Genomic DNA, 21,393 nt, shown 5'->3' with positions numbered 1-21,393 from the left:
CTACAACGCCCTTCCAAAAATGGCTCAGGGTGGTTTACATAGCAAATAAGAGGGAAAGCATCCCCGCAAAAACACACAAACAAAAAAAGAACGCCTCAAAGGTGCATACAAATCTATTTTATTTAGCCCAATGTGTTTTGGAAAATCATCATCGGAGAGCTGGCCTCATTCTGCGAATGGGCAGAGAACAGCCTACTCTTATTTACAGTGTCTCTGAAGAAGATTTTTCAAAATATATTACCGGGAGACTAAATACATCTCTTTTGCAAGCACCTTAGAAGTTTTCCTCTCCTTTTAGTGACTGAAATGTTCATAACAAGGTATTTAAAAACAACCCTGTAATATCTTTCATGAATGCAATGGTTTGAAGAGTTTAATGCAATATGGTAAAACAGTGGCTAGATGGATAAGAGCCAGTGTGGTGCAGTGGTTAGAGTGCTGGACTAGGACTGGGAAGACCCGAGTTCAAACCCCCATTCAGCCATGATACTTGCTGGGTGACTCTGGGCCAGTCACTTCTCTCTCAGCCTAACCTACTTCACAGGGTTGTTGTGAGGAGAGACTTAAGTATGTAGTACACCGCTCTGGGCTCCTTGGAGGAAGAGCAGTGGGGCGGTGATGACTTGCTGGGTTCAAAAGACAAGAAGCATCTAAAGGGTGTTAACAGCTAAACTGGGAATGGTGGGACACTTCTATGATCTCAGAAGCCAGGAACCTTTTAAGTGGTGATACCAAGAACTGAAATGGAGACATTCTACATGCACAACATGTGAGGCAGGGCTGAGCAGAAATGATAACCAGGCATTATGAATATGGCAAATATTTTATTAGACCAGTGTATGCATGAGGGAAAAGGAAAGCAGCCATCAGCAAGAGATACGGAATATACTAATTGTACATGAAGACGCACCACTGAGAGACCTTAAAGGCCAAGTTGAAGATAGTGGTGTGCACGGAACCACGTAGGCGCGGTCCGGCACTGGGGTGTGTGTGTCTAGCTTTAAGGGCGGCGGGGGGGGCGGTAGTACTTACCCCTTCCGCCGCTCTTCCCCCTCCAGTGCTGCAGTTAAGGGTGTAGTTTTGGGGGCGGCAGCGTTTCTCCCTGCCGCCCCTGCCCCCGTCATTGCCTGGAAGTTCCAAAAAATACCAGCACGCATGCGCCCGGCGCGGCGCGCACACCCATCACTGCCGTGTGCGCGCTGCAACAGGCGCATGCGTGCTGCCGCCCCCAAAACTACACCCTTAACTGCAGCGCCGGAGGGGGAAGAGCAGTGAGAGGGGTAAGTACTACCCCCCGCCCTTAAAGCTAGACCCCCCCCCACCAGTGCCGGACCGCCGGACTGGCCAGGTTCCGAACCGGTTCGGAGGCTTCTAACATGGCCTCCGGACCGGTTCGTGCACACCACTAGTTGAAGATAGATCACCCTGGAGAGAATCTATCTATGTGGTCGCTAAGAGTTAGACACCGACTTGACGGCACTTAATCAATCAATCAATCAATCAATCAATCAATCACACCAAGATATAGCAGAGCCAGTCCCTTACCTGACTGGATCCCTGAGGCACCTGCACCTTCCTCAGATACCTGGAGATCTGGGAACCAAGGCTCCTCTTTTGGTTCCAGTTTTATTATTACACCAGAAAACTCTGTTTAGGAAAAAGGAGTTGGGGTGAGTCTTTAGCTTATAGAAAACGAACATTTTTTGTAGTGGTTACTAGGTCAGCGAGTTAAAAACCAGCCTGCATCTCCTCCTCTGTGTCATCTCTAGCGGGCCATCTCTTGCTGAGTCTGAGCACCTCAACTGTACTGAAATGGCCACCATCCTTACTTTGCATCAGGGAAATGCGGCAGCATGGCATGACACCACCTTCCATCCCCAATAATGTGCACAAAGCGCTACTTCCCCCACTCAGCCCCTGTTAGTGCACCAAGTCACCCTTGCACCTCACTAGTTAAGGAAGGGTGGGGTGCTTCCTCCTCCCTGCTCGCTAGCATCGGGAAAGCTCTTTCTTTCACGCTCTCCTTGTCCCCCCTTCCCTTCTCTTCCTTTCCTTTTCTGGGTTTGACTATCTACGGAGGCAGGAAGGGAAGGGGAGTGCAGCCCCCTTCATCCATCCATCCATCTTCATTTATCTATCCTACTCTTCTACTTGTCCACATTTCTTTCCAATCCACACCCTGTTCCCCACCCTCCCTTTGGGTGGGAGGAGGAGGAGGAGGAGGAGATGGAGATAGAGTTGCAGCAGCACTGTCTGAACCGGTTATCAAGCCATTTTTTAAAAAAAGTGTCTGAACTGCAGAGTTAAATGTTCTGATGAACTTGAACCAGAACGGAATCCAAAGGTTGGATGCTTCTACTCCCTGCTTCCCAGGATTCTCTTGCTATATGGATGTCTCTGAAGGGCTGAAGGGCTCTTGCTTTGTGCATGTTATCTGGGAAGTTCAGGAGCTGCACTAAAAAGAGACTTGCGCAGCTTCTGGGCACTCAGTGCTAAGTGAGTGTGGGGCAGCAAAAGATGTTTGTGGAAAGTGAGAGAGCCTTTAAGATCTAAGCTCAAGATATGAGTGTGACCCCCAAATTAGACTAATCGCTCCCTCACCTGATTGGTCATCAGCAGTGTCTCCACTTCCCTCACATCCCGGGCGATCCAGCACCCTTGGTTCCTCATTCTGCTCTTGCTTTATTATCCTTTCAGAAAATCCTAAAAGAGAGAGGAAAGCTGGTGTAGTAGAGTACTGGCTAGGAGATTAGGCTATGAATCAGGATTTCACTGGCTTGAATCTTGCCTCTGCCACAAACTCATGAGATAGTCTTAAACAAGCCTGCCCTTCTCAACCTCAATGCAAATATGGAGATAATATTATTTACTTACCCTATAGGGCTGTTGCAAGGACAGTACAATAATGCATGTGAAGTATTCTGAACACTTAAAGGCACTATAGAAATGCCAAGTATTATCTATATATTTATTTCTCCTAGGCGTACCCGTCGCTAATCCCATGCATGGCAGCTCTTGTGAGAGTTCACGAGCAGCTACCCATTAGTGACAGGGATGAGAGCAAATAGAGATGCCAGCCCCAGTGGGTGGTGGGCCACCGGGAGCAGGCGGCGGGCCGGCCCAGCTGCTGGGAATTGGCTGACAGGTGGGAGGAGGTGGCGGGCCAGTTTTCTGGCTGGGCTGGTTTTTCTGGCCCGCCAGCCAGAAACTGAGGGCGGGCGGGCGGGGAGGAAGAAGCGGGCTGCTCCCACCAGCGGGTGGATGGCCAGCCGCCAGGAGCAGCAGGGGGCGGCGGGCCAGCCTGACCGCTGAGAATGGGTGGGTGGGTGGGAGGGAGGAGGTGGCGGGCCGGCTTCCTGGCTGGCCTGCCAGCCAGAAACCATGGGTGGGTGGACAAGGTGGGCGGAGATGGGGGAGAAGCGGGCTGGCCGGGCCAGTGGAGGCACAGTGGAGGTGGCCTCTCATTCAAGCACACTGCAGATCCGGACCACCTTAGCTTCAGCCATCAACTATCCCACCCAACCATACCCTGGGCCACAACACCATCCCTCACCTACACTGGTACCTGGGAAATTCTCCCATCTCTGGTGATCCATCATCCAGGGCGCCTCTTCCTGTTCCAGCTTTATTATAACTTCAGGCAACTCTGTTCAGGGGAAAGGTAAGAGAAAGTGATTAGGAGGGATAATCAGCCATTCAAGGCAGGGGAAGAGCCAACCTGGACTTTGTACACATAACCCGAGTTTAGCACAATATGAACTGGTTTCAGCGGGGCTGGGTTCCCTCACCTGTGCTGGGCTCAGACAAAATCTCCATTTCCTCCAGGACTGATTGATCTGGAATCCACGGGTCTTCCTCGTGTTTGAGCTGGAAGATCAAGTCGAGTTTGACAACTGGAAATCCTGGGAAATGGAAATAATTGTGTGGAACTTAGAATAAAAGTATGCTATGTACAAAACAGGATCACTTAAACCAACCAGACTGTTTTTAAAATAGGGTGATTGGGTTGGCTTGATCAATCATACAAGCTGTTACATTCTCCAGAGCTCTTCTCCAAGGCTAATGGTTTTCACATTTTCTACCTTCAGGAAGCCATTACCCCTTTGACCTGTTTGCTGAGGAGCAACTTTTTGCCATGGCACTTAAGGAGAGCCCTGCTGAAAGAGACCAAGGTCAGTCTAGTTCAGCATCCTGTTTCTGCAGTGGCTAACTAGATACCGCATGTGAGTCCACAAGCATGGCATGTATTGGGTGTATTCTAGAGTGCGCTTTGGATTCATGTTTTCCCACCCAATAGTCTTAGACTGTTATAATCTTACAACGTTTTGTTTTTATAATTGTGTAATTATAACTTGATGAGCTGCCTTGAATTCTTTAAATAAAAGTGCCTGACAAATAAACTATAATTATTATAGCTTGCAAGCCAGGTTCAAACTGTGGTTTCGGATTCTGATTTGTTGACTCAAAACAAGCCACAGTTTGTGAGGAAGCTCACGTTTGTCATAATGTGAAAACTATGGTTTAGCTAAACAAATGCTGGTTTTATGTTATGTCTGAACTCAGTGCAGGGGCAGAAAAAGAGACCATCACATTCCATGAAAAGACAGGAAAGAGGACTCTTACCTAAAGAGGCCACATTCTCATAATTTTCCTGCATGACATCCCAGTATAAAGCCTTTTGATATGGATCCAGCAGAGCCCACTGACTCGCCGTGAAATACACAGCCACATCCTCAAAAGTCACACGGCCCTGGGGAAAAAGATACTTAGGACAGGGTTTCTCAGTCTTGGGCCCCCAGATGTGGTTGGACTACAACTCCCACCATTCCTGAAAGCCATTGGGGCCAGGGATGAGAATTGTAGTCCAGCAACATATGGAGACCCAAGGCTGGGTACCCAGCTTAAAACACACTAAACACTATATTCTCAGAGTGCTTTACATATATCCTTGCAGTAATCCTTATGGCAATTCTATACGGTATGTCATGATTATTAAAAAAATCTGAGAAGTAGTGGCTTGCCTACGGCAACCAGGTAAGCTTATAGTTGAACTAAGGGTGGAACAAAATACACAGGAGAAATCAGTCAATAGGATCTCCTGCAGATTTAAAACAAATGTTAATAGCAGCTGCCGGGGCCTCTTGATTTAGATTGGGACTGCAGCCCTGCGGTGTGTGCATGTTAACTGTTCACCGTTGTGTTCTTTTTTCCTGTGAAAAAAATAATTCCCTCTCACAAAGCTGAAATTTGCTCCTTAGTGCAAAGCATAGATATAATATACAGATTTAATAAAAACTCTCCTTCAATGCCATGGTGCCAATCCAAACTGGAGGTCCTGCCATGATGATGATTATTATTTTTTAAATACAGACACCATAGGAGATGGTACTCATTGATCTCCACACATGACATCTAGCTTGGCCTTCCTTTGATATGAATTGGTGTATTGCTGGCTCAGAGTCCATGCCTCTAACTACTACATAGCTCTGGTTCCCACACTGTTCCTGCTGTTCCAGAAGCATTCCTGGCATTTCAAGGTGACAAAACTCACCAGCCTTTACATAGAACATAGGAACTTAGGAGGCTACCTTATACTGAGTCAGACCATTGGTCGATCTTGCTCAGTATTGTCTACACTGACTAGCAGCAGCTTCCCACGATTTCAGTCAGGAGTCTTTCCCAGCCCTACCCGGAGATGCTGCCAGGGATTGAACCTGGGACCTTCTGCATGCAAATCAGATGCTCTGCCACTAAGCAACAGCCCGTCCCCTTCTAGACCCCTTCTTCTCTAAGGGATAGTGTAATTTTTATTTTGAAATTCACTGACTCCACTTGCCTAATAGTTTTGTTCCCTCAATAATCAGCTAAGTAACTGCAGGGTCTCCAAGTTCCAGGAGAAGACACTAAAAATCAATGTCCTAAGCTCCATTTTGCAATACCCCCTTCCCTAACAGAAATACCGGACCTGATCCCATACCTGAAGCAGCTCTGTGGCAGCCATTTCCATTTTCTAAGAAGAAGATGGTGTTCCACTGCCTGTGAGGGATGCAAAAGAGATGGGAGAAAGATTACATACCATTTCAGCCAATGCTATGAACCTACCAATGGACATGAGACAGTTGGTGAACTGAAATGGATTATGGGGGGGACAGGAATGAAGACAGAGGGAAGGCTTGAGGAGCAAATCCTCACTTAAAATTTTTGAGGGAAAGAGGAAAGAGACGGGGGAGAAAAATATGTTTTGGGGACTGGCAATATGGGCTATCAGGTTTGGCAGATCAGGAGTTCAGTAAAATAAGAGGGGAATTCCTCAAATGCTTAGGAGGGGATCTGCACACCTGTGGTAAAGCTAGGTCATAAGAAAGTTGGGGTGTCATAAAAAAGTTGAATTTGTTATTGTATGGGAGAAAAGACCTTGGTCATAAGGCCAGGAGAGTAGATGCAAGCAAGCTCTTTAGCAGACAGACTCATATGGACAGTTTCCATTCCAAGGTTGTTGGGACAGTTAGGTTTTTGAACTCTGTGGCAGTTGAAAGAATGTTGATAATTGAGTGGTTTTGACTGATTAAATTATGCAGAATGGGTGTGATGAATCAAGAAGAGACTATGTGACGGTTAAGAGGGCTGGGTTACATCATTGAGGTTGGTTGGCTCTTGACAATGTCTGTGCCCTTTGTCACAGTTGTGTCCTAAGTTTAAAACACAGATGTCATCACTAAGCAAGAGGAAGTGGGTTACCAGAAATCTTTGAGTGAAGTGTACTGATCCAAAAGTGTCTATGGGTAAGGGGACTATTGACCTGTCAGGGAGAATCTTGCATCAGCACAAAGCAAAATATCCCTGACAGTTTTAGATTGAGATGGGGCCTGGTTGACATTGAAAGGGACTTAGCAGAACATGAGAAATATAATGGACAAATAGTATTTTTGAGCTAGGGGGCTTCTCCAATGTAATAACCTATAACAGAACAAATAAGTGATGCATGCCCATAACCATGGCAGATGTAACCAATCACATAGAAGCATAAGCATTACTAATGTAAACAATTGTATAAAAGCTCATACATATCTATCTATCTATCTATCTATCGTATTTCTATACCGCCTGATATAGAAATCTCCAGGTGGTGTACAAGTTAAAATATAATATAAAAACATATAAAACAGATAAAACTCATAAAAATCATAAAAAAACACAATGAATAAAAATATATTAAAATTTCGATTAAAAGCCTGAAAAAACAGGTATGTCTTCAGGGTCCTCCAAAAAGCAAACAGAGAAGGAGATGCTCTTATTTAAGCAGGGAGCACATTCCAAAGCCCTGGGGCAGCCACAGAGAAGGCCCTGATATTAACTATCAAGGTCACCAATTTCTGATGAATCAACATAACATTATGCCCAGAGACGTAAGTTTGGGCGGGGTATAAATTTGATAAATAAAATAAATAAATAACAAATCAATCAAATCTACATACATCTTATTTATTATTTATGTTTCTATGTTAATCACTTCAAGCACTTTTGATGATAAATGATACAGGTGGCCCTCGTTATTTGCAGGGGTTCCATTCCCACCAATTAGCGTGAATACAGAAACTGCAAATAATGAAACCTTAACTCTATTGGGGGGGGGTAGGTTCCAAAGCAGAGGGGAGCCTAAAAATTCCTAAAAAGTGGGAAGGGGGGAGAAATAAGAGTAGAACTGCACAGTACCTTGCTATCCAGGACTGAAGGGCTCCAGAAATGCTCCCCACCTGCCATCGCAAACTTCTCCCCTAGCTACGCCCCTGGGTGGGGAAGAGTGTTCCAAAGATGAGGGGCGGCCAGAGAGAAGACCCTCTTATTGGCCCAGGCACCATGCACTACTCCAGGGCCCAAGACACTAAGGAGGGCCAGCTGAGAAGACCTCACAGGATGGGATACAACTGGCCAAGAGAGGCGATCCCAGAGATATACAGGTGCTAAGCCCATAAGGGTTAGCACCCTTATGTGCGTGTATGATTTTTAAAAAGAAAAAAAAGATTGTGAGCTCTTGGGGACAGGGAAACACAATATTTCTTTTTCTGCGTAATGCTTTGAGAATGTCATTGTTGAAAAGTGGGATATAAACATTGGTAATAACAGTAGTAGTTTTTGACAGAACGGAGGCTGCAATCCTATGCACGTTTACCTGGCAGTAAGCCCCACTTAACAAAGTGTGTGAATTCCACTGCACAAGTGGTAACCATAGCAGTATGATCGCAAGACATGGTATATAATTCTTCAGTCCCAGGGAAAGCTGAGGAGCAACTTAAATGTTTGGGGGTGGGGGAGAAAAGACACTTTGGGGGAAGATATGGGTTTAGCAGGCGGGATCCAGTAAAAGCAGGGGGAGCTCCTCAAATATTGGGGGCGGGAAAATCTGCACTCCATTCTGTCCTCTCTCTGAAAGGTTTTTTTGTACACACCACAAACAGCTATCCCTTTGCATTTAACTCTAAACACACACACACACCCTTGTCATCTGCCTCTTGCCTAACGGAAGATAATTGCAAGAGCTGAAAGAAGAAAGCAAACTCAAGACAGAGGGCATTCCTGAAAAACCTTTCCTCTTCGGGCTCAGTTCTGATTTCAGCCTTGTGACAAAAGCTTCAGGAAATTATCTTTGAAACGCACAAATATTCACACACACACACACACACACACACCTTTCCTTGCTCACCAGCAGAGCCCTCCGTTCGATTCTTGGCTTCCTTGCTGAGCCGATCTTTCTACTGCTTCCTCTTGGATCTTTTCCCCCTCGATCCTGCACCACTGAGTCTCACGCAGCCACCTGCTTGGCTTTTATGCCTCCCAGGATCAGTGCTTTAGCTTTCAGTAAATAGACAGGACGGGTGTTCTGAAGGCGTCTCATATAACGTAGCACTGGATGCTCTCTCCCCACCTCCGCTGCCTGCTTATTTTGACCTGTGCGCCTGCTTTTCCGCTTCCCATCATGTGACTGAGGCCAAGCCAGATCTCTGGCAGTGCAAATGCAAACCCATCCAGCAGTCTCCTGTACGGAGGGAGATGGATGTATTGTGAAGGGGGCGTTGTATAATGCAAGTCCGTCTACGGCTGAAATTCTTAGCCAAAATCTCTGCCAAATCCTTTCCCGTTTTTGTCGGTGTGTCTGACTATTCCCCATTGAGGATTGCCTTCTTACTACGTCAGTATTGTAACAGAGCCCCTGCTTTGCGTGTTTTACACAGTGGCCCACCAGACGCCTCTGCAGGGGCATAGCAAGGTTGGAGTGGGCCCAGAGACAAGATTTTAAAATGCCCCCCCCCCCCCACTGAAGCTCAGCTCATGAAGTAAAGAAATCTTAAATGAGGCTGAATAGTGGTAACAAAAAGCATAGTAAAAATTTATTTTTAAAAAGGTTTTGTAAATTGTAGACGATGCAAGTCATGTAATGGTACTAGAGAAAGACATGCTGTTCTGGTGGCTCCAGGTCTTAACACTCACATCAATTTCGGAGGAAGAATACAACTGAAGGAAGCCCGGGTGGGTGCGTGGCTGGGGGAGTAAGTCATGTGACTTGCCTCTGGGGAGCCCCCCCAGGCAGTGGGCCCCCACATCTCTCCTTACCCTATTATAGTTACGCCCCTGCAAATCCCACAAGCAAGAGGTGACGGCATGCCCTCTCTCCTGCTGCTGTTGCTCCCCAGGAACTGGTATTTAGAGGCATCTTGCCTCTTAGGCTGAAGGTGGCCTACAGCCGTCAGACTAATAACCATTGCCAGACTTGTCCTCCATGAATTTATCTAAACACTTCTTAAAGCCATCCAGGCTGGAGGCTGTCCAGCCTGGCAGAGAATCTTGTGGCAGAGAATTCCATAGGTTAATTATGCATTGTGTGAAGTGTGGTGTAGTGGTTAGAGTGCTGGACTAGGGCTGGGGAGACCTGAGTTCAAATCCCCATTCAGCCATGATACTAGCTGGGTGACTCTGGGCCAGTCACTCCTCTCTCAGGGCTCCTTGGAGGAAGAGCAGGCTATAACTGTAATAATAATAATAATAATAATAATAATAATACTTTATTTTGTTGGTCCTAAATTTCTTGGCAATCATAAGAACATAACAAAAGCCCTGCTGGATTAGGCCCAAGGCCCATCTAGCCCAGCATCCTGTTTCACACAGTGGCCCACCAGATGCCTCTGGGAAGCCCACAGGCAAGAGGTATGTGCATGCCCTCTCTCCTGCTGTGGATCCCCTGAAACTGGTCATTATACAGGGTATAATTATACAGAGTAATAGCAGGAGAGAGGGCATGCCCTCAACTCCTGCTGTAAGCTTCCAGCGGCATCTGGTGGGCCACTGTGTGAAACAGGATGCTGGACTAGATGGGCCTTGGGCCTGATCCAGCAGGGCTTTCTTATGTACTTCATTACATAATGAAGTGTGGTGTAGTGGTTAGAGTGCTGGACTAGGACCAGGGAGCCCCAAGTTCAAATCCCCATTCAGCCATGAGACTTGCTGGGTGACTCTGGGCCAGTCACTTCTCTCTCAGCCTAACCTACTTCACAGGGTTGTTGTGAGGAGAAACTTAAGTATGTAGTACACTGCTCTGGGCTCCTTGGAGGAAGAGCAAGATATAAAATGTAAATAAATAAAATGTAAATAAATATTGTCTGCATTGACTGGCAGCAGCTCTCCAAGGTCTCAGGCAGAGGTGCTTCCCAACCCTGCTTGAAAATGCCAGGGATTGGACCTGGGGCCTTCTGCATGCAAAGGAGATGCTCTACCCTTGAGCTATGGCCCCATCCATTATTAGAATCGGACAAACTAAAAATATTGGGCTGAATGGACCAATTTGGGAAGATCCATTTAGATTCAACAAGCTTCATATGCTTGTACACTTCCCAAAAGTTCTGCCTCTACCTCATGGGCAGATTCCAGATGGTGTCTCTTGGAGATGGTTCCTCAAAATCTGAACTTCGGTATGGTGTCCCTCAGGGCTCCATATTGTCTCTGATGTTGTTTAACATCTACATGAAACTGCTGGGAAAGTTCATCTGGAGATTTGGTGCAGGGTGTTATAAGTATGCTGATGGCACCCAAATCTATTTCTCCATGTCAACATCATCAGGAGAAGGCATAACCTCCCTAAATGCCTGCCTGGAGGCAGTAATGGACTGGATGAGGGATAATAAACTGAGTCTGAATCCAGATAAGATGGAGGTACTTATTGTTCGGATCTCAGGAGATTATTTTGATCTACCAGTTCTGGATGGGATCACACTTCCCCGGAAGGAACAGGTACACAGTCTGGGGGTGCTTCTGGATCCGAACCTCTCCCTGGTGTCCCAGGTTGAGGCGGTGGCCAGAGGTGCTTTTTATCGGCTTCAGCTGATATGCCAGCTGCATTCGTTTCTTGAGATGAACCTCAAAACAGTAGTACATATGCTGGTAACCTCTAGGCTGGATTACTGCAATGCACTCTATGTGGGGCTGCTTTTGTATGTAGTCCGGAAACTGGAGTTGGTCCAGAATGCAGCGGCCAGGTTGCTCTCTGGGTCATCTAAGAGAGACCACGTCACTCCTGTGTTGAAAGAACTACACTGGCTGCCGATACATTTCTGGGCAAAATACAAGGTGCTGGTTATTACCTATAAAGCCCTAAACAGCATAGGCCCTGGGTATTTAAGAGAACGTCTTCTTCACCATGAGCCCCACCGCCTATTAAGATCATCTGGAGAGGTTTGACTGTGGTTGCTGTCAACTCGTTTAGCAGCTATTCTGGAATGAGCCTTCTCCATTGCTGCCCCTGGACTTTTGAATGAGCTCCCTGTTGAAATAAGAGCCTCCCCATCTCTGGCAACTTTTTAAAAGGCACTGAAGACACATTTATTCACCCAGTCTTTTAATTAGATTTATAGCTTTAAAATTTTTAATACTGGGTTTCAAATGTTTTTTAATGTTTTAAATGATTTTAATTGATTTGATGTTTTAAATGATTCTCATTGTAAACCGCCCAGACACGCAAGTTTTGGGCGGTATAGAAATATTTTAAATAAAATAAAATAAAACAAAATAACTTGTAAGCTGCGTTGGGTGCGGGGTCTTTGTGGACTCAAAGTACATGGTAGAAGAGTAAAGGTAAAGACAATAATCCACACGGATAGGATAGACTTTGATTTCCTTTTTAGTAGAGAGGCTAACCTAGCATTTTCTTAACCTAGCAAACTGTGGACAAATCAAGCAAAATTAATCAGAGATCAAGGGGCTTGTTTGGACCACAGTAGCATCACAGCTACTATCACCTCATTTTATCAAATAAATTTATTAGTGATTTAAAATACTTATAAAGGTATATTCACAGTAGTTTGCAAAGAGTCTCCCAACAGAATCACAATTATGGATTAAATTAATTGGTGGGCGGTGGATATGAGCATACACATCTCTCTTCCATCCAGAACACCACCTTACCACCACTTAATAGTGCAAGAGAGGGTGCTTTGAATTACCCCCGCCCCCAGGAAGATGTGTTTGAGACTAGTTGATATATCATTTAAACTATCCTACAGCCTTCCATCTGAATGACACTTTCCCAACACCGAATATTTATATGGATTTTCTCCTGTGCTAATTCTCTCCTGAGCAAATAATAATGATTAATGATTTGACTGAAACTTTTTAGAGAGAGAGAAAACAGGTAGATAACTTGTCCTTTATGGTTGTCTATTGTTGAACAAGATATTATTTAAGACCAAACCTTTTCCCACGGACTGAGCATGAACATGATTTTTCTTCTGTGTGGTCAGTATGACTTCATCTTTTTTTGAAGCATTTACCACAGATTGAACATATATAGGGTTTTTTCCTCATTATGAATTCTCTCACGTTTTATGAATGAAGCTTTTCCAACAGAGTAAAAATGTATATATGACTTTTCCTCCATATGGACCTTTTTATGTCCCATAAGTTAAGCTTTACTAGTCTGAGCATGTATGTAGTTTCTCTCCTGTATGAATCTGTTTGCATCCAATACGGTTTCATCTTTGTTCGAAGCTTTCCCACAGACCAGAACTGCAAAATTTCAGCCCTCCAGCTGATTTTGGTCTACAACTCCCATTATCCCCCCAGCCGCTGTGGTCAAGGATTATGGGAGTTGTAATCCAACATCTGCCCTCAGTACATCTCTCTGTTAAGAAGGGGTGCTGTTCATTTGAATGGCAGCTCAGCATGTTATCCACTAGAATTGGGTTGTGTGTAGAGCCCATTTTGGATGAACATCCCTTCCCCGGCAATAAAGGAACTCACCAGGAAAGTGTCAGAACATTTGAGCAGTATGTGTGCCCTCAGCATGTCCCCCTTCTAATGACATGAGCTTGTAAAGTATTGTCCGTATTAGCCCCAGGTAGAGATGTAAAATTTTTGGAAATGTGGAAGTCATTGTGGGGGGGACATATCCCACCCCTCCAGAAAAAACTAATGTTGGGAAAAACTGAAATATAGGCAATACATTTTAAAAGCACCCTTTACAAGTCTAAAGTCACATTGTTTCTTTAGGAGCATTTATTATGCATGACCTGCTTTGCTCACAACACTGATCATGTTCAGTATATTACATTTAGTAGTTTATTCAGATAATTAGTCCAAATGTAGTAATTTACTTTTAAATGTTATTTAATTTTGTTACAAATGGACTGAAATCTGCTGGACACCAAGGAATCCAGCATTTTTGTAAACCAGTTTCTTCTGTTTTCAACATCAACTTTTGATGTTTGGTGGAATCTGAAGCAAGCAAGAAGCTTGGGAGAGAAAAGGCCAGAACACTTTTCCTTATATGAATATATCTGAACACCTTTTCTTAAGTATTTTATGCATAATTCCAAAAGAATATGTTTCATAATCCATTCCCCCCCATGGGGGGGGCAGACAAAAAACTCCTTTGAGGGGAACCCCCCCCCATTTCCCCCCAAGCCTTCACACTTCTAGCCCCAAGTGACAGTGACAGCTGACATTCTTCCCACAGGCTAAGGGCCAAATTCTATGTGATATTTAAAGCATTGTTAGTTTTGATGGTCTTAGGATTGTTTTTAGTGAACAGCAGCTGGATTGGGGCCATGACAAAGAGGTTGCAGCCCATGTGAAGAAAATTTCAGAAATTCAAGGGATTGTTATAGAAGCTGGGCAGGAGATGCTCCTCCTCTATGAACAGACTGGCAGCGGGGTTGCTGCTTGCTGCTCCAAAGGAGGAGACATTGGACTGACGGGGCACCTGGGCTTTATTCCTACAGATAATCTGGCACATATGTCTTGACCATGGGGATGATATATAAAAGACATTAGTAGAGGGGGACATAAGGGTTCAAAATGTCTGCTTCTAATCACTTAACACCTTACTGTGACATGGTATTCGTTGTGCAGTATCTAAGTAATGTGGGGCATAGGATGAATTAGCTAGCAGAATTTCCTTTAGATTGCAATCCATTTTCCAAATTTATAAGTTTGCTTTGCATTCTGTGCTCTATTTTCTTAATCTGGTACTTCAGAGAACACAATTCCGCCCCTCCCCCTGCCCAAACTGCGTTGCTGTCTGATATATTACACAGTCTTTTTTCCAGTTCTTGAAGCTAATTAAATGGGAGATGTGTTTGTGGCAAAGGAAGGGGAAGAGACAGATGGAGATTTCCTACCACAGCATGCCACAATTATATATTAAGAACTGGAAATTGTTTCCAAACTTTTGATATTACTTCTGGCGAAAGCAGCCACCATACGCTTTCCCTCCCTCCATAGAACTTTCTTCCAATAAGTTGTGGTGGGCAATCCTAAAATCATACCTTTGCTTTGCAGCATTCATCCTTTCATGCTTTGTAGATCAGAGTACTCTGATCCTCTGGCGTTCCATTTTGTGTAAAGGTAAAGTGTGCCGTTGAGTCAGTGTCGTCTTTGGTAGAATACAGGAGGGGTTTACCATTGCCATCTCCCGTGCAGTATGAGATGATGCCTTTCAGAATCTTCCTATATTGCTGCTGCCCGATACAGGTGTTTCCCATAGTCTGGGAAACATACTAGTGGGGATTCGAACCGGCAACCTCTGGCTTGCTAGTCAAGTCATTTCCCCGATGCACCATTAGGTGGCCCCATTTCCCCCAAAGTAAAGACATGGTGGGTGGCCACTGGAGGAACTCTAATAAAATTCCTGCAAAGTGTCCAGGGGATCTCAATGACAATTTGATGGGCCTTCTGAGAAATAGTAGCTTTCTCTCAAATTCTGACCTTGGTGCTGCAAAACTATAATGGCCATGAAGGTAGAGAGTGTTTACAGAAGAAAACCCGATGGAGTTCATCACAAAAACATTTTTAATTGTGTTCATCAGAGGGTGCTTTTTTAAAACCAACCAATGACTGCATTATCAGAATAATTGTACTGCTTATATTTCTAACACAGAATCGAGTAGAGAGAGCCTCAAGTATTGTTTTCCATAATCCGATAGAGAAACATTAAACAGTCTTATAACCAGAGATGTGGATTTTTCTGGGAAATTGTGAATAAGAAAATTTTCTGGAAAACCTTTCTGGGAATTTTTCCCATGCAACTTTTTCCTAATTTGCATAAAAATGGGGGGGGGAGAAGGTGTCCTAATTTTACATTAATCTTCCCCCTCCCATGCCAGAATTAGTAAGTACTGCCTGGAGCCAACTGTGCCAGCGCTAAGATGATGATGCATTTCTGCTGGAGATTCCAACATAGAGACCTAATTTTTATTGGGTATTGGTATATGATTATACAAATATAAAATAAATATTATGCAGCAGTGTGACCTCCCAACTTCCACTCTGCTAATGCTTCAGCAAGGGAAGGAACAAACTTTTGTTCGCGAAGTGGGCTTCAGAGGAAAGAGATTAGCAAAAATGGCTCCTTCTTGCACTCAAGCAACTGCACAGTGATAATCTGGAACTTGCACTATTGAACACGTGCAGTTCTAGTCTGGATGTTAGCCAATGAATTTCCAATAAGATGGAAAAAATTCCCCACAGAAGAAGTGCAGGAAATTTTCCTGGGAAATTTTCTGTTTTGGAAAACTTCCCACAGAAAATATTCCACTCCATATCTCTGCTTATAACTGAGCATTTTAAAAAGCAACCTGAGAAACAAAATACAAATGTTACATAACAGGGTCCCACTGCTACTCTTCTGTCTCAGACCCACTGACTTCTGACTCTTCCTCCAACTTTACAACTACTGAATGCAACTGCTGCACTGGTGACTGCGATGGTGTGACACTAGTGGAGGATGGCTTCTTCCTCTTCAAAGTATGAGTGGCTGGGGATTGCCCTGCAGACTGTCCTGTAGCTTTTGGGACTTCCATCTCTGTTGCAGCTGCATCCTCCCTTTCTAGCTGAGAAGGGAAAGGGGCAGGCATCATTGGCTGCTGAATGAAATAAGGATGTGGGTAAACCTGGGGAGGGGGAGGTGCCATGGGCTGCTGACTGAGACGGGCAGACATTAAGTTAGCAATACGCTTCAGCTGAGCAGTATGTGCCTCCATCCCCCGCTCGAAAGCCGCGTCAGATTCTCTGATGCATTCACGCAGAGTGTTGCATATGGAGCTTGTAGATTCCCGCGTGATTTTGTGCATGGCCCTCGCTGTTTGATCGGACACCCAAACTAGCACCCTTCTGTCATCCAGTCTTCTCTGATGCTCGTTACGGTCAAGTTCCCTTAAGAGTTCACAGATCTTCTCACGCGTTCTTGCAGTCTCTCTTACAAATTCTTTAGCTAGGAGCACCTTTTCCGTTCTTTTCCTATTCCTGAACCGTGCTGCACGCTGAGCGTTAGTGAGTGGCCGTCTCTCAGCACCTCCTCCAACTACTTCCGGAGGAACTTGTCCCTCTAGTCCTTGAGGAGGAATTTCAGGGGGATCAAGGGCAGTCGGTTCATCTCCCACCATGTCAACATTAGCTTCACCGTCTGGCTGCTCATCCACATATTCACCTGTGAAATAACCAAGAACAAAAACTCTTTGTAATGAAAATGTTAATTTAAAGAACCTTTTAAGTTAGTGCTGATTCAGAGGGGTTCTAACAAGTGATTACAGAATCCCAAGGTTTGGGGTGCGGGGGTTAAAAGAAATGCACACCGCACAGACAGCAAAGCTGTGGTGTATTCTGAAAACAGACTTAAGTAAAACAGATAAAGGGGACAAGCATGGATCCACAAATTTAGGCAAAGCTCACTAGCCAGCCATTATCTGTGGTTGCCACCAATGCCCTCTCTTCCCTCAGCTCCTTTTCCAGCACACAAGCAGCAGGCTCAGGAACAGTTTTCCCCCTAAGGCATGCGCGTGCATACACACACACACACACACACACACACACACGTTTTTTGATGTCCACTCAGCTAATTTTAGATCCCACTCAGATTGAATCAGGAAGGTCCCACTCTGAATATACATGTGCGCACACACTGCCTTGATACTGCTGCCCAGAACAAAACTCATTCCGCGCACAGATGAAAAAGATTAGAGAGAACACTGCTAAGGTCTTTGGTCATTTGTATTGGGTTATGGAGATGGTAAGAAATAATGGGAGCGCTCTCCTAATGCTCAGAAAATACTTCTCAAAAATGGCAGTGGAAATAAGACTTCTGGTGAAAAGATCTGTGTGGTGCTGGGTGTCCTGCTCGCCAGAGGGCTGTGGATTTGTAAATGCCTGGGGACAAGAGCAGAAAGCATGCATGAGACAGTGAACTATACTAACCTTTACCTTCGAGTCCCTCAGAAAGGCTTGTGTTGCTGTCCGCTCCTAGAACTTCTCCTCCACTGTCTTTGTCAATGGAGGAAGAGGGAAAGTCATCAAAGACAGAATCACTTCCCAAGGACTGGAGTAAATGTGCAGGGATCGGTGAGAAGAGTTCCTCAGACTGAGGCTGAAGTGAGGACTCCATTGAGGATTGTGGGTCTATTGCTTCATGAATGCCTCCTAGAGGTTCCCCAGGCTCCTCCAATGACTGTATGACTTCCTCTACAATAGCTGGATCCATATTGACATGGATCACCTCAACCAATAGTTCCTCTTCTTCTATTTCTCCTTTTGGAACAGGGGAGTACATGGCAGACTCAGTGGTCTGGCCGTGTTCGTCCACCAGGCACACCTCCACCGGGTGCACATGTTTGAGCTGGGTGTGGGGCAGCCCACTTCCCAAACGGAGGGCTTCCTTGCCATTGGCAACGGTCGAGGCAGAAAGAAGCCCCCTTGCTGTGGCTTCCAGATGCTTCCTAGGCTGCGCCTGAGAGGCAAGGGGGATGCCAGGTCTTTCCTGAGAGACCCCCACATGCTCGACCCTTGCCCCTGTGAGCAATTGCTGCGGAGGTCTCTTCGAGGTCAGGGGTGTCAAGCGAGAGGGTTCCAAGGCTTCCTGGGATGCCACGTGTCCTAGAACAGGAAAGGGGCTAGCGCTTGATGTGCTTGCCACAGGAGCCAGGACAGCAACCTTGCTTGTACTCGGCACAGCCATCTTGTTCGCCCCCTGCCTCTGGTCTGTGATGGGGAGGCTGCTTCCGGCTGTATGGCTGAGGGCGACACCCCTCCGGTTCAAGAGCACCGCTGCCAACTTCTTGTAGTGTGGCATAGTTCTTGGCTCCACACCCAAGCACCTGTTGTGGGCAACGAGCTGCTTGAATTTCTTCTTCAGAAGATTCACCCTCTCTTTGCACTGGGCACCACTGCGGTTATACCCTCGCTTGGTCATCTCCTTCGAGATCCACTTATATATAGTTTCATTATGGTACTGGTGCTGTAGTGCTGCCTGGACCTGCTCGCTGACCCAGAGGTCTACAAGGACTCCAGTTTCAGATTCACTCCAGTACTTTGCCCGTGTTTTGGGGGGCTGCTGAAAATCTACTGCGTCCTCAGCTGTAACAGAGCTGACTTGCAATGCCATAGTGGAGGCAGCGGCAGCCTGCAATGCCTTAATTAGTGGGGCAGGTATGGAGGCAACCAAGCTGGAGACTAACCGGTTGTTGGAGTGTGGTCTTCCTATATATCCACTGGGGCAACAGAAGGATGTAGAGAGGTCTTGAATATGTTCCACATGACCTCTGAACCAACTTAGTGTAAACTCTTATATTGAGTTCTATGGCTTTCCCCCGCTCCAGTGCACAATATTTAGAGCCTGTTGTCTGCTTTCCGCCCTCCCAGACTTATGACTCTTATTTTGGACTTCTGCTAGACTAACTTTTATTCTCACATTCTCCAGCAAATAAAATGGTTTTCTGATCACGTTATTTTATTGTTTTACTTTGTGAGCTGCTCAGAAAACAATTGTTATGCGGCAGCCAACAAATGGAGTTATTATTATTAATTATCTTGTTAGTCTGTATGAACTACCATAAACGTCTGCCTTCTCTGGATTCTGGAAAGCCCTTCCTTTGGCATGTCTTAAAGGTCTTCAGTTTGACTCCAGCAGGTTATTGGTTTTTTGAAGATTCCTCTCATCCTTCACACATCCACTGCCTGCTGGAATAACAAGAGAACTGGAATAAACAAATAAAACGAATACAGCATTGTAACATAAATGAACTGAGCAACAAATGAGTGTGCAACTTTCCCCCCCCTTTTTAAAGATTGTGTGTCGCTTGAGTACAGGATTATTATTATTTCTTTAAAACACCTGAAGCTGCTCTGAGCCTATCGGACAGAGTAAGATATAAACCTAACAAACAAGCAAAACAAAGTCAATCCATTCAGCTCACTTAAAGTGGTAGCCATCTTGAAATTATCTAGTCCGGATATTCTGAAGACTTGATCATTTTGTTTGTTCTATTTATATACTGCCTATTGTCTTTGAATACTGTTTTTGGTCTGTAAATCCAAGGATGTTTACAGCTTCAATACAAACACTGCAAAAAGATTTATAAAAGATAAATAAACCACAATAAAATTGTAATATGAACTAAGCGGAGAGGGGGAATCCATAGTAAGAATTGGGAGAGACTACAAAATAAGAAATCAGTCAGATTAAAGAAACCCTGGGAACAAAGAGAAAAGAGAACTGAGGATAAACCACCAATCAACTCAGGCCCGGGTAAACAAATTATCTTCTACAGCCTACCAAAAAACCAAAACAAAAACCAGGGGAGAGTGGCAAGAGCAGTGCAAACCTTTAAAGGGAAGGCATTTTGCAGTCTTGGTTGGAGCAATCACTGATAAGACTGTCCTGTATGCAAGACAGCCATGCATCTATCAGTAACACAACACACTATGTTTCCCCCTTGTATTTGTGACAATCCATTAAATGTTTGCTTTCAAAGATTTTTCATTACTCTTTGGACCAGGGGTGGGCCAAAGCGTCCTACAGTTTGAGATAAAGAACAATCTGCCACCCAGCTCCTTCCCCTGTTCCACCAGTGGCCAACCTTTCCTTGAACTGCAGCACTTAAATGCTGCCCCATCTAAAAATATTCCTGTACGCAGCAAAGTGGCATGTCAGGGAGAAAAGTTCAGCCCAGCATTCTTCCTGACACACTACATTTCTGTGTGGAGGGAAGCTTCTGCTTTTGTTTGCATTGCTTTTGTTCATATTCGGAAGAAATATTCAAACATGGAACTCTACCCCAGCCTGAAATGGCATTATTGACCCATTTCCCAGGCATTACTGGCCTCAAAGCTGTTGTGTGGACCTTCTGCAACTCAATAGCCTTTTCTTATTGCTAGAGGATAAGAATGTAAGAACAGCCCTGCTGGATCAGGCCCAAGGCCTATCTAGTCCAGCATCCTGTTTCACACAGTGGCCCAACAGATGCCTCTGAGAAGCCCACAGGCAAGAGCTGAGAGCAGGGGCAGAGCCACCACCGCATGAATGGGTTCGAAGAACCCGTCAGACGCAGAGGTGTTATTTTGCTTGCAAAGAGGCTGATGCTGGTCTCCCTCCATCCCTGGCTGAGAGGGCGTGCCCTCTCTCTTGCTGTTACTCCCCTGCAACTGGTATTCAGAAGCATTCTGCCTCTGAGGGCTGGAGGTGTTCTATAGCCCTCAGACTAGTAGCCACTGATAGACCTGTCCTTCGTGAATTTATCTAAACCCCTCTTAAAGCCATCAGGCTGTTGGCTGTCACTACATCTTGTGGCAGAGAATTCCACAAGTTGATATGTTGTGTGGAAAAAGTACTTCCTTTTGTCAGTCCTAAATTTCTTGGCAGTTTCATGAGATGACCTCTGGTTCTGGTGTTATAAGAGAGAGAGAAATTTCTCTCTATCAACCTTCTCCATACCACACATGATTTTATAGACCTCTATCATGTCTTCCCTCAGTCGTCTTTTTTCTAAACGAAAAAGCCCCAGCTGTTGTAACCTTGTAAGATGCATGCTCTAGGCCCCTGATAATCTTGGTTGCCTTCTTCTGCACCTTTTCCAGTTCTAC

General features: G+C 45.1%; 2 protein-coding genes across 14 annotated transcripts in view; both read right to left on the bottom strand.

Annotated features, from left to right (window-relative positions):
- LOC128343040 (zinc finger protein 271-like) overlaps window positions 1-8,960 on the bottom strand; it is a 45,268-nt gene extending 36,308 nt beyond the window's left edge. Inside the window, exons 1-7 of one of the 5 annotated variants that reach the window (XM_053291404.1) lie at window positions 8,688-8,960; window positions 5,978-6,036; window positions 4,624-4,750; window positions 3,789-3,902; window positions 3,554-3,646; window positions 2,602-2,703; window positions 1,546-1,647 (exon numbers count right to left, since the gene is read on the bottom strand). In XM_053291404.1, coding sequence (XP_053147379.1) covers window positions 1,546-1,647; window positions 2,602-2,703; window positions 3,554-3,646; window positions 3,789-3,902; window positions 4,624-4,750; window positions 5,978-6,007 — 568 coding nt within the window. In that variant the 5' untranslated portion in view covers window positions 6,008-6,036; window positions 8,688-8,960. Of the gene's footprint in view, window positions 1-1,545; window positions 1,648-2,601; window positions 2,704-3,553; window positions 3,647-3,788; window positions 3,903-4,623; window positions 4,751-5,977; window positions 6,037-6,338; window positions 6,521-8,687 lie in introns of those variants that run through there. The other 4 variants (XM_053291403.1, XM_053291399.1, XM_053291401.1 and 1 more) reach the window with 4 other exon arrangements.
- A 6,355-nt stretch (window positions 8,961-15,315) lies between these two features.
- Window positions 15,316-21,393, bottom strand: part of LOC128343059 (uncharacterized) — a 16,950-nt gene continuing 10,872 nt past the window's right edge. For 4 of the 9 annotated variants that reach the window (XM_053291514.1, XM_053291520.1, XM_053291513.1 and 1 more), the window contains exons 2-3: window positions 17,734-19,491; window positions 15,316-16,969 (exon numbers count right to left, since the gene is read on the bottom strand). In XM_053291514.1, the coding sequence (XP_053147489.1) occupies window positions 16,161-16,969; window positions 17,734-18,916 (1,992 nt within the window). In that variant the 5' untranslated portion in view covers window positions 18,917-19,491 and the 3' untranslated portion in view covers window positions 15,316-16,160. Of the gene's footprint in view, window positions 16,970-17,733; window positions 19,509-21,393 lie in introns of all 9 variants that reach the window. The other 5 variants (XM_053291516.1, XM_053291515.1, XM_053291521.1 and 2 more) reach the window with 3 other exon arrangements.

The sequence above is a fragment of the Hemicordylus capensis genome, chromosome 2 (genome assembly GCF_027244095.1).
Source record: "Hemicordylus capensis ecotype Gifberg chromosome 2, rHemCap1.1.pri, whole genome shotgun sequence".
Classification (NCBI taxonomy): domain Eukaryota; kingdom Metazoa; phylum Chordata; class Lepidosauria; order Squamata; family Cordylidae; genus Hemicordylus; species Hemicordylus capensis.
The sequence above is the reverse complement of the archived record's forward strand: the minus strand, read 5'-3'. Positions and strand labels throughout refer to the sequence as shown.